Raw genomic sequence first — 13,405 nt, 5'->3', positions numbered from 1 at the left:
CGCCATAGATGAAACATATTAACATGATCAGCCACCTGTTAGTAATGTGTCTTCTCTCCTTTTGTAATCCATTACAAACCAACATGCCAGTGTGTTATCATTTCTTGACTTTTTGACTGGCTAACTATATTTATTTCTAATATTGCTTAGATGCTCACTTGATATCACTGGTAAATATATATTCCAAAGTAGCACAAGAAAACTCAGACCATGCAGATTTGAAGACCAAACACAGGAGTATGAGACTGGATGCCATTTTGTTCCAGCCAAAAAGCAAAGTGTTCCAGCATCTATAATGTACATGCAAAGTCTCCCTTCAGTAAGTATGACAAAAATAAGATGGGAAGATATGGGGATTTATTCTAATCCAATGTCTGTCTTAAAAAATACAAGATATTCAACTGGCCAATTTTTGTTAGATTAAATATGATTTTAGGAGATTGTAGTTGAAATTCCTGTACCTAATATAAAATCAGCTCAAGGTTTGGCTGATTATTTCTCTAATAATCTGATATCCATCCTCCTCTCATTCCATTTATGGTAGGTTGTCCTCCTACTTTTTCTTCTTCTATTTCCTTCCAACTTTCCCTTTTTTTCACCCTGCTTTTCTTGACTGTCAGTTCCATTCTTTGACCTTCTGAAGCTACAAGCCATCCTTTTGTTCTCTTCATGCTCATTTTCTGTTATCGTTTCTTCAGTTCTTCATCTCTTTTACTTAATACTCTTTCTATAACATCCAGCTCCTGCCCATATCTGTTTAAGCATGCAGTTATCTCATGCACCAATAGATTAAAAAGAAAACCCTTCTAATGTTCCAAGCAAGAGCCAAATGTGGACAGTGTTGGTGGGCACTGGAAGACCTTCCAGGGACTCTGCTGAAACATGCTGTTGGCTCACCATTTTAAACCCTCTCTTGTCTCAAAAAAGAGCCATGTGGGTGGTGATGCTGGCACAATTCTTGATTGGTAGGTGCTGGCATGTCTGCCCTTTCTGTAGCCCTGAGGTGGGGAACCCCCTGTGGGGCAGGGCTTTGGGGAAACTGAGTGGGGCTTGAGAGAAAAGCTGGCAGGTGGTTGTGGAAGCCCCAAGGGTGAGTCCAGCCAGCAAGCCTAAGATTCCCCATCCGTGTCCTATAACAAGTGTGAATGAAGTGTGTTTTCACACAATATGCTTAGCTTGGAAGCACCCTGACATTCCCTGCTTTGTTGTGAATGTATAGCTTGTTTAGATTACTTTCAGCATAGATATAACGCCTATTTCTAATGGGTGGTTTAAGTATAGAGGACAGCATGTGTGCTGGGCGTTTTTCTTTAAGACAGAAGCTTCAGTATATAAAAGGCCTGTTATATTAGAGCTAATAATACACATGTCATTATGATGTGTGGGATGTCTGCTGGGATGGGGGCCTTCATATTAGAGGGACCGCTGGAGATGGGATGCATCCCTCCTCAGGACCCCTCTCTCAGTCTCAGTGAGAGCCAGGCCACAGACCCATTTTGCCTTCAGTGTAGCAATGTTCCAAACATAGTGCTTTATTTCCCCCATATGTGTCACTTCTGTGAGAGAAAGGAAGGAGATTCAGTTGGAGACACCACTGAGGTGACAGTTAAATCTGGTGTCCCCCAGTAAGCCCCATTCAGGGCTCTATTCCTTGGTCAATGTCTTTTATATATTGCGAGAGGGACCTGCAATCTAGTGTTGCAGCGTGGGGTGATCCTGTCCAGAGTTCCAGACCCTCCATTCCATCCCCCCACCCCACATTCCGACACCGCTCAGCAGGGTCAGTCTTCAGTGGGCTTCCCCCCCGCCCACACACACATGTCTAGGCTTTGTTGTTCTAAAGATCGTTTGTAGTTCTGCAAACGCTGGGGTTCCCGTAAGGCTCTTGTGTGTGGATATTGTCATTCTGGTTACATAGGGATCAGCACTTGGAGAACTGAGCTTGCTATTACATAGGTATCGATGATACACAGGTATTCACTCGTAATATGGGAAATAGTTCTCGGTGCGCCTTGGGATCTGTGGGCGAAGTGGGACAGATTCTTTGGAGACACTTGTCATTACATTGTTGTGAGGTTGAGGGCAAGTTTGCCTAGAATTAAAAATCCACAGAGCCCCTGGAATCCTTTTTGTATAGCAAGGAATGTCCACATTTGCGCCATCATTTTATAATGTGGGCATGGCCATCATAAAGTAGGAATTCCTGTTAAGGTTGTAGTCCTGAAATATTCTTCTTACCTTTTGTTTAGGTTACTCAGTTCTGTGACAAAAGTAGCCACAATATTTACGCACCAAATATGCAGAACAAACTATGCAACCTCAGAAGCACCTGGGAAGTAATTATGGACTCTGCTGACTATGCTAGCTCATCTCCACTAAGTGCTCCTCCACCTGACCCCATTATCTCCTTGCTGCAGACACAGGACCGAGTTGTATGTCTAGTTCTTGATGTTTCTGGAAGCATGGGCGCTGTAAGTCTGTTTTTCCCATTTCTAATATTTCCATACAATGAGATAGCTCCAAAATGATGGAATTAATGTCAATAATCAATACAAATATTTATGCATCTCTGCAATACACTGTTCTTGTTATTGCTCTTCCTGATCAGATATATGAATCTGGATATTCATCAAATTACAGAGCCAGATTCATGCAGGAGAGAAGTTATAGGGACATCCACCCAGTGATATTGTCTTGTAATTGCAGTGAAGCCTCCAATACTGAATAGTTAAGCTGAACATATACTTGGGAATGAAGTGGTTAAAATGTTTGCAGTCCAGCTTAATGAGTAAAGGGGAAGTTGTCTGTCTGGCAAACATTGACATCCTTCCCCAAACAGCATTATGTTAAGCTGCCAAACTGCACTAGTGAAGCACAGATACTCTGTGATAACTGAGGCAGGGGATTATGGCTATGGCAGAGGCAGGGGCTTGCTTCCGTTATTATATAATTTAAAATTATCTTGCCTTTCCATATTCAGTGGCTGAGATGATGACTAACAATAAATGACAAAAATTAGAATACATTCCAGATTACAGAGAGAGCAGATCAAAACAGCAGTGAGCTAAGGGTCAACCCCATAAAATAATGAAGCAAAGTAACAGGGAAGATAAATAACCAACTTGGCAATGGTCAAGGCCAATAATGAGGGAGCTAGATAGGCCTCCCGGGGCAGGGAAATTCAGAGCCTGGATGCAGACCCCAAGAAGGCCCTCTCCTCTGTTCCCAGCATCTGTACCTCAGATGTTGGTGGGACACAGAGGAGAGCATCTCCCACAGATCATAATATATAGGAAGTTTCATATTGGAAAAGACAGCCCTTCAGGTTGGTAACCTGACCCTAAGCCATGAAGGGCTTTGTAGGTCATTACCACCATTTTGAATTGGCTCAGAAACAGACTAGAAGCCATTGCAACTGTTGTAACAAAGGAGTAACATGGCCCAGTATCCAGCTCCAGTCAACTGCCTAGCCAGAGTACTATGGACCATCAGAAGTTTCCAAACACTTTTCAAAGGCATCTCCACAGATGGTGTGCGTTACGCTAATCCAACCAACATGTGACTAAAGGATAGGTCATAATGGTGATCTGATGTTTCACGGGATGGGTGCAGTTGGTACTATAGCTGTAGCTCCTACAGATTCCACAATTTAGCACCTGGAAAGTATTCAGGAGCACCCAGCCCCTCTTGTCTGTAGTAGGATCCTTCCCAGTTACTGTCATACAGCCCTGATCCACCCTCTGCTTCCTCCTCTATTCAACAGCACCCTTCAGTAACTATGTGGCTCCTATCTTCCTTTGTGATGCACTCCATAAGAACCACATCCAATGGGCGGGTTAGCACGTCACGCTAAGCTATGATGGGTTGGTTGATCATTCTCTAACTTGACAGGTCACTGGGCACTTCCCAAGTGAAACTTCCTCCAATTTCCTTGTTTTGTCATGTGAACCAGGGGGGATCTTCCCAACAACGTAATGAGAAGCATGTTGGAGTATTATACAGATTTTCATGGAATTGGTTTTGGTCCATCAGGGACACACAAAGCAAGAAAAACTGAGTGTACTGTACCTTAAAAATCCGCTTCCCATGGGTCACACGGTGCTTGAAAGCAACATACTTCTGGGTTGGGTGGGGGGAGTAGAACTGAACATCATTAACCTGGCGCGTGCTGCTCAACTAATGAGAGAGGCTTGTTTCCCGCCCTTGTCCAGGCTCCTCCTGGCTACCATGTTACTATCCCCGACAGCATCTGAGGGCTCCCCATGAGGGCACCCCACCAGCACAATTTCACCCATTCCAGCCAACAGTCAGGGAGTTAGAGCTCCCTCCCCCTTTCTCCTGTTCTAGGGAGTAAATACAGGGATCTAGCCACTTCACCCATTGATAGTCTGCAGCCTGTATTGCCCAGCCACAAAACCCCAGTTGTGCACTTCCAGGGAGTAAATACAGCGATTTAGCCGCTTCACCCATTCTCAGTCTGCAGCCTCTGTTGCCTGCTTTCCCCCCATTGAGAATCTGTAGCATCTTTTTCCCATTGAGAAAATCAGAGCCACGTTGTTTCAAGTACTTGCTAGACAAGGTGGCCAGGAGCAGACGTCTACAGCCTCATTATTTCACTGTATCAATAGGGTGATACAGTGAAAACTAAAGAATGCAGGAGAGGGAAGTGAAGAGGTGCCAGCAGAGGAAGTGGAGCTTTCCCTCTGTGCAGAGAAGCAGCACCCACTGAGAAGAACAGGATCCCTTCCTCCATAGCCCCGCTTTCCATGCTCAGTGATATGCAAGGAGACAATCATTTACTTCCCCAACCTGGTGCCTTCGGGAGGAAAAAACGAAACGAATGTGGAGCAAATTAAATTAAAAATATAACTGGGGCAATCAGCTGTTCTCTGGAATGCTGTGCTCGTGTTTACCCTTTGCTGGGAGTTCTGCTCTTTACCTAAGTGCACTTGTGGGCAATGAGTTCCCCAAACCGTGACAGCCACCATTCCGCAAAGCAGGGATGCAGCGGGGGGGGGGGACAAAACAAAAGGGGCAGCCCACCTACACTGATGCAACAGCAGAACACCCCCGCCCCCCCCAAAAAAAACCCACACTCATGGAAGAAGCTGCATTGAATTTGGGGTTATGGGGCACACTGTACTGGAAGTAGGCGGAAGCTGGCTTCAAGGGAAAATGCGGCACAAAATGCTTCTGAAAAAACTCTGGGTTTCAGGCTGGAAAAGATGGCTTTGCTGCAGCATGGTCATAATGTCATGTTTCCCTAATGACTTTAGGCTGCAGTGGCATCAGAGATAACCTCCCATGCAGATGGGCCCCAGGTCAATGTCTCTGTCAAAGGACTTGAAAGGAGAACTTCACAGTGGTGAGAAAGGCCTATGTAAGGCACAGAGCAAAACTGAAAGTGGTTATGAATTGGGGGTATCTTGATGTGTACGCAGTTTAAATGATATAAAACTTTTGCGTGCTTCCTAAGAGACAAGCAATCATCAAAGCCAGGGCATAAAACTTCAAAACTAATTTAAAAACTGCTAGGCAAATAAAAACAAAATCGCTAACTCAGGATTCTGAAATGTAGTTGACATTTGTCTAGTAGATAACATACAGAGATTTGTAAAACAAAACATACAAAAATGTTGTAGGATGAGTATTCTCCAAGAAAGAGCACAATCCATGGGACAAGCCCCACTAAAACGACCTGTGCTTTTGCACACCTCCCATTCATTTCAACAGGCCATGTGCAGGAAAGCTTCCACATGGATTGTGCCCCAAATTGCAACATAGATGAGTTTATTCGGGAGACTCATACATTTTATGGATTTGTCTATATTTTATTAACCGAAGTTTATCAAGCTGAATTTTTCCCACGTACAACAATCTATTCTTAAGAACACACCCTTTCCACTAATTGTTATTTTCTGTTTTTCCTGACACATGCTGACAACACTATTATTTCCCTCTTCCCTCTTTCTTCACATGCAGTATAATCGCATTGGTCGGCTGAAACAAGCTGCAGAACTATACATCTTACAGATCATTGAACTGGGTTCCTGGATTGGGGTTGTCACGTTCAGTAGTACAGCAGAAACTAAGACTGGTTTACAACAGGTCGTCAGTGACAGGGTGCGCCAAACTCTTACAAATTATCTGCCTACTACAGCTAATGGAGGAACTAACATATGTGCTGGAGTACGTCAAGGATTTCAGGTGAAAGAGAACATTTTCCAGACACTTCTACTCCTATGTTTCTGTTTAGAGAACTTATTTTTCCAGTTATGAACATTGATCTTGGGTTCTGTTATTGAAAAATCTAGAAGATTGGTTTGCAAGAGGGTCCCCCCCCCCCCCGCTTTGGGGGGAATTTTCACTCAAAAAGGCTAGCATCCAACTATTAACTACTGGGCTCTGTTTCTATTAAAGTCAATAGCAAAACATTCAAGCTGTGGCAGAGGATGAAAAACAAATGCAGGCTATTGCTACCAGAGGTTGTCACCTCATGGCAGCCGCAGGAAGCTTTACTCCACACTAGTGGTATCACAGGAAAGTCCTTGATTCCTGTCACCTCTGCCTGTCCCTCTCCAAAAAGAGCTCTTTCCACAGCACAATCAAGGTGTTTTCAGTGACAAACCCAGGCCAAAACCCCAACTGAAATGGATCCAGAAAACCCATTTCATCCAGGAGTGTCTGAACTTGATTGGTAACCACATTCTTCAGAACACTGCTTGATAAGGGGACCTTTGTCACCAGCCTATAGTTGTTAAAATCTTCCGGGTGCAAAGAAGGTTGCTTCAGCAGTGGTCACATAACCAATTTCTTTAAGGAAGCTTGTATGACCTCCTCTTCCAAAGGGGAATTTATTATTTCTTGGACGCAGCCACCAGTACCCACCCTGCTAGAAGTAATAAGCCATGAAGGACAAGAAGTACACAAATGTTTGCTCGAACCCAGCCAAACACCTTTTCCACATCCTTGGGCTGAACCAAAGTTACCCATCAACACAGGCTCAGACAGTGCTCTGGATGTCTGCATGGACTGACCTGCCTTAATTATGGAACCTGAGTCATGGGGGATGCAAGCAGTTTTATCCTCCAAAATGCCATGCAAACCTGTCACAGTCTGATACTGAGGGTTCTAGTACATTACCCAATGGACCAGCATTCCCACACCACTCACAAAAGCTCCTCTGGATGACATTGCAAGGATACAATGGTGGTGGAGAATACTTTGCTTCTTTGCCACCATCACTGCTACAGAGTAGGTCTGATAGTGAGTTCTTACCTGTGCTAAGATGGACCCATCATGAGTTTTCAGCTTAGTAGAGGCTTAAGAGGTCTGGAAAAATAAAGAGGTCTACTTGGGGCTGAAATGACATCAAAGCCACCAGACAAGCCTCCCCCAGGAGAGTATTCTGTGAACAGATCACCGTGGCCAATGAGGCCCTCTCCCCAGTCGCTACCTGCTTCACCTCAGAAGCTGGGGGCACCCAGAGAAAACCTCCAACGATGACCTCAGGGTCTGGGCAGGTGGGTGAAGCCCTGAGCTGTGAAGGTTGGCTGGAGGGAACTACAGCACAGCACCGTGTATTCCCTGCCGCGGCAGTGCTATGGAATCTGTGTGCCTTCTCTCCCTTCGAGCACAGAGGCAGAAGACAGGGCCAAGCCCGGCAACTGCCAAAGCAGACTGTGTCTCCAGGGGAGTGCTGCACTTCATTACGGCAGCTGTAGAGGAAGAGCAGCTGGGAGAGGAATAATAGAATCATAGAATAGTAGGGTTGGAAGGGGCCTACAAGGCTGCGTCCAACCCCCTACTCAATGCAGGAATCCAAGTCAGAGCATCCCTGACAGATGGCTGTCCAGCCTCGTCTTGAATGCCTCCAGTGTGGGAGTTCCCACCATCTCCCTAGGTAATTGGTTCCATTGTTGTATTGCTCTAACAGTCAGGAAGTTTTTCCTGATGTTCAGCCGGAATCTGGCTTCCTGTAACTTGAGCCCATGATTCCGTGTCCTGCATTCTGGGATGATCGAGAAGAGATCCTGGCCTTCCTCTCTGTGACAACCTTTCAAGTACTTGAAGAGCGCTATCATATCTCCCCTCAGCCTTCTCTTCTCAAAGCTAAACATGCCCAGTTCTTTCAGTCTCTCTTCATAGGGCTTTGTTTCCAATCCCCTGATCATCAGAGTAGAGCAGAGCAACCACCCTGAGTAGACTTAAAAGGCTGCATCAACCCATATTGTAACCTTTCATTCTCCCTAAAGTAGAGAAGCAGCATAGGTTGTCACATCTTTAACAATAGTAGAAAATGTTGCATACATTTCACCAAGCTTTGCTTCTGTTACAAGTGGGCATTTAGTTCACCCATATTTCATGCCAAAGAACGGTCATCTTTGCAGAGCTTTGTAGAAGTTTCTCCTACACTTTAACTCCCGACAGCTTCCTCTGGCTTCTACATTACTTGTTCTAATATTGCTGCTAAAAATATACTGCTTTTTTCCATACAGGTGTTTAGACAAAAGTATACAAGTACTGAAGGCTGTGAAATTGTGCTCTTGACAGATGGGGAAGATTCGGGTGTAGGCTCCTGCTTTAGTGAAGTTAAAAGTAGTGGATGTATCATTCACACCATTGCTTTGGGGCCAAGTGCAGCAAAAGAACTAGAAATGTTGTCAGACATGACAGGTGAGTGAGGAAGCAGCTCCCCTGACATTCTGCTGCTGTGTGCCCATCCCTCCACTTTGAATTTGGTATGATGGGGGTGTTCCTGGGGTGGTGGTGTTTCACCTGGATGTGCCCTCCATAACCTAAGTAACTAAAGTAACTTGCTTGCCTTTCCAGCACATCAAAGCCCTAGAGTGCTCTTTCCAGCCTTCAGAATTGCCCAGCCCTCCCATTTCACCAGTGGGAGTAATTAGCCTCAGTGATTTCGCATTTCACTGATGTTTGCATTACTTCTCTTCCCCAAAGTGTTAAATCATTTCCCAGATGTATGTAAAGTCATTTCTCTGATTCATAACAGCTTTATCAGAGTGGTGATCTCGTGAGGTCTCAGGATCATGGGAGCCTGTCATTGCGAGCAGGGAGAAAGTGCCCAGAGAAGGAGAAAGGGGGTGGAAGCTATCACTCCGTGACAGTTTGCTGGAATGGGGCAAAATTGGGGGGGTGCTCTTAGGGGGAGCCTTCAGATGCTGCACTCAAGAATCAGAGATTTTGGCTTCTTCAGGCAAAAGTGCACACATTGGGGAAACAGGGGGGCCCTAACTCTGTGACAGTTTGCTGGAATGGAATTGTGAATTAGTTACCCTCCATTCATAATAATGTAATAGCAGGGGGGAGCCTGGACAGGGGAGAGAAACAAGCCTCTCTCATTGATTGAGCAGCCCATGCCAGTTTGATGACATTCAGTTCTACTCCCCCCACCAAATCCAGAAGTATGTTCCTTTCAAGCGCTGTGTGACCGCTGAAAACTGGAATTTAAAGGTATGGTACACTCAGCTTATCATGGTTCGTGGATTCCTGACGGACCAAAGCTGATTCCATGAAAATCCAGGTAATACTCCAATGCACTTCTCATTCCATTGTCGTGAAGATACCCCCACCCCCGGACTAGATGGAGACAAGTGATTTGCCCAAGGCCACACATTGAGGGCCAAACTAGACATGTGGGAGATCCACAATCACATCTCCTAACACAGGATTGTACACTTATGAGCATCCACCCATCCACCCCCCCACCCCCCATACACAGAGGTCTATGGTGATGGACAAAAGTCTTTAAAACTCCTTGCTTCTGCATGGACTGTGTAGGGTGCTCTGTCCCTGCATCCCCACTTGCAGGAGTGGAGTGGGTGTTGCTGCTGGATGCTTTGTATCTGGAATCCTGAGAGAGAGGACTTAATAAAGGTACTGGGAGACACTTTTTAGCAATATGTTTGTACAAGGTGCTGCCTTTGGGTACGAAGCATTATACATCACCAGAGCGCACCCTTCTGCATTCTAAGTGTGCTCAACCTGAGGCCAGAGAATCATAGCCCCATGCTGCACATCTTGTTATTATATTTATTATTATATATTATTATAATATTAGTATTATATTATTATATTTATTGTTATAGTTATAGTTATTGCTATACAGTTATATTTATAGTTAATTATATTTATTTCATTTCTATACTACTCAGTAGCCAAAGCTCTCTGGGCAGTTGTGATCTCCCTGTTGGGAGTTTATACACACTTTGCACTGGTCTGGATGCAGAGTTGCTTCGAACCCTATATTCCATCATTGTGAAATGGGTGGAGTAGCAGGAGGAGACAGTGTGTGCTTACTATCCCCCACCCCACTCTATTGAGTTCAGTTTCTTTATCCATACTCTGTAGTCAGTACAAAGTTGTGCCATTGATGTGGTGGAGGGAGAGTTGGTAGGAATTGCAACATCCCCGTGCAATGGCAGAACCAGGCCTGGTGCCACTCAGCAGCATCCTTGGGCAATTTCCAGGGCCACAGTGCCATTCCAGGGCCAGCTGGGATGTCTCCCCCGGGCCTCCCCTTTAAATGTGTTTTTCCTCCCAATCTCCTCATAATCTTTAAATGGAATTCCAAATTTTGTAAAGTTCTTTTTAATATCGGGATGTCTGGCAAGTTGTAAATGTCTTGATTTACAGGAACTGAGAAAATGGAGGATTCTGATTCATTTTGCTAAAACTCTCTCTACAGGAAAACAACTGTGGTCTCGCAAAAGCCACAGATCCTGATCCAACTTCACATGTGTGCTGTAGTGGGCGGTTGGGTGCACAGGTCCCAACATTAAAAAGCCCCACCCAGCCATGCTTGTGAACATCCCAGCTTTGGCTACTGGGCAGTATAGAAATGAAATAAATATATACATACATACATACCCCACTTGGATACACTACAACAAGGAACAATACATGCATGCATTATACTTTATTCCAATATGGCAGATTATTCTAATTATGCTTCCAATCACTTTTCAGGAGGTTTGAAATTTTCTGCCACTGATAGTTTGGATTCCAACAGCCTCATAGATGCTTTCACTGGAATTTCTTCAGGAAGTGGAGATATCACTCAACAATCTATTCAGGTCTGGATTTCAAAGATTTGGAGGGAGCAGGGGTCTGTGGTTGTTGCTGTTTTTATTATTATTAATTAGTAGTAGTAGTATGCCTAAAATTTCTAGACACTGAACAAAAATTAAAAACGCAGAGTGAAATTAATTCCACAGTCCATGATTTCCTACAGTTGTAGAAGGAGAGATCCATGAGTAATTCACAGAGGAGAGGGCGGGCAGGCTGAAGAGGCAGATTCGTTTGGTAGAGCTGAAACCACCCTTTGAAATTGAGCTCCCAGTTCAATTGTATGTGTAAATAAAGCAGGCTATACAGTCACTTTAGTTTTCCCTAACAGGGTAAATGGCAGATTGGGACAGCAGGTTCCTCAGAAAAATGGCACAGTGTGAAACGGCTAAACTTTAATCCTTGGCTCCAGACAAGCAGGTTGGAGAGGGGCACATGCCAGCAGTGGACAGGCCACAGCACAAAATGGGCAGGGCCACCCCACTGCTGGTATGTGTCCCCTGGTGTGTTTGTCCCCCCTCCATTCACTTGCACCCATTCTCTCTCACACACACACATGCACATTAAACAACCTGCAGTTAATTGGTGCCATGCAGGAGCAAGTGAATTGTCTCCTCCCTGCTCATGACTTCCACTTCATTTCTGCTTTTTTTAAACAACCCAGGAATGCCTGGATTGTTAGTTGTGAAGGGTGAACCCGAAATTCTGGGCTGTTTTCAAGAGAGGAAATGAAGTGGGAGCAGAGAGCATGCAGGAGGCAGCTCTCTGCTCCCGACAACCCATGGGTTGTTATTACGTGTGAACTGGGTTGTACGGTGTTGATTCCTAATAGATTATGCGAGCCTTCCTCAATCTGGTGCCCTCCTGATGTTTTGAACGATAGCTCCCAGAAGACTAACATTTTAACTCCTGAATATTTGAGCTGCAATGTGTACTTAAGCAGTTTCTCATCACACAATTATTAAAATGTGTATTTTTCCCTATCAAAAACCAGCAATTCTGTGCAATATTATACTTTTTTAGGGTATTTATTTTAAAGGAGGCCCATTTTTTTCCTTACTAGACACTGCCTCATTTTTACCATTTATCAAAAGCTAGTGGGGAGGACATAGATAGAATTTTTAAGGTTTTTTAAAAAAAGAGCAAAGATAAAACATTTTCACAGAAATCTTCAACTTCTGTTGATGGTGCAGGGCTGTTTCTACTATACAATTAGAAAGTGGGAATCAGTTTCAAACTCCCTGTTTTAGGGCACAATCCTATGCATGTTTAGACACAGAAAAGGCCTACAAATGCTGGGAGTTGTAGGCCTTTTCTTTGTCTAAACTTGCATAGGATTGCACCCTTAATCTCTTAGGATTCAGCATGAGCGTAAAAATCCCTGCCTGGGATTCATGACTGAGTCTTTCAAAGCTCTTTCAAAACTTTCTTTCGGCAAAGTCGATAAGCCAGCGCCAATGGGGCTGCTTGCAAATCCCTCCCAGGAAGCCTTCCCTTTCACTCTATTGGCCATGCTGGCTGGGTCTGATGAGACCCAGCCAGTCCAAAACATCTGGAGGGCACCAGGTTGGGGAAGGCTGGATGATGTGATGCAAACAGAAGGAATGTAGTTTGGACACAAGTTAAAGAAGGAGAAGCCAAGCCTGCTTGACCATAGCCTGCCAGATGTTTTTACTAACCTTGCAGCTAAGCCAATAATGTGCTGTTTATTCCTACGGTCTCCTGAAAAAAATGCAGGCACTCACACACACAAACCAGCCCCAGATCAACTTATTTGTTGCCTGAAGCGAGAACATGCACTGCCTCACACCCCTTCCTGTCTCTGCCTCTTGCTTCTTCATGCCTGCGGGGCTCTTGTGAGGGTCCGTGAGAGAGCTCTCTCGAACTCTCGTGAGAGTACGCAGGTCTTGCCAGGGCTTGGGCATGCTCTCATGAGGGTTTGGCTAATCTCTTGCGGAGCGCAGCTGTGGCTACAGTAAGGGGAAGCGGGGTGGGGTGGGGTTGCGCAATGGGAAGGTGGATGGGTGCTCCAGATCTTTATCTGTGCAATTATATTTGAGCCTTCCAGTCTCAATCTCTAGTCTGTGATCACTTGATTGCATTTAGTCAGAGTTCTAGTTTTTTACACATTGCTATTACAAGGCAACATGCTAGTGAAATAGCTTAATGTATAATTCGAACATGCCATTGAAACGTAATACTAAACTATATCTTTGTCATGAGACATTTGTATATTCCTTTAAATATATCTGTCTTCCTGTTGTAAACTTCCAAGGTAGCTAATAACCAATACAATACATGAGCACACAAGTAATAA

General features: G+C 44.6%; 1 protein-coding gene across 1 annotated transcript in view; it reads left to right on the top strand.

Annotated features, from left to right (window-relative positions):
- LOC146347970 (calcium-activated chloride channel regulator 1-like) overlaps positions 1-13,405 on the top strand; it is a 43,175-nt gene that overhangs the window by 16,814 nt on the left and 12,956 nt on the right. The window contains exons 5-9 of the mRNA XM_084852028.1: positions 151-319; positions 2,250-2,471; positions 5,983-6,207; positions 8,499-8,676; positions 10,990-11,096. Of these exons, the coding sequence (XP_084708154.1) occupies positions 151-319; positions 2,250-2,471; positions 5,983-6,207; positions 8,499-8,676; positions 10,990-11,096 (901 nt within the window). The remainder of the gene's footprint in view (positions 1-150; positions 320-2,249; positions 2,472-5,982; positions 6,208-8,498; positions 8,677-10,989; positions 11,097-13,405) is intronic.

Source organism: Heloderma suspectum, chromosome 4, assembly GCF_057233095.1.
Source record: "Heloderma suspectum isolate Gila_16-S chromosome 4, 16-S_ref, whole genome shotgun sequence".
In the NCBI taxonomy this organism is placed as follows: domain Eukaryota; kingdom Metazoa; phylum Chordata; class Lepidosauria; order Squamata; family Helodermatidae; genus Heloderma; species Heloderma suspectum.
The sequence above is the reverse complement of the archived record's forward strand: the minus strand, read 5'-3'. Positions and strand labels throughout refer to the sequence as shown.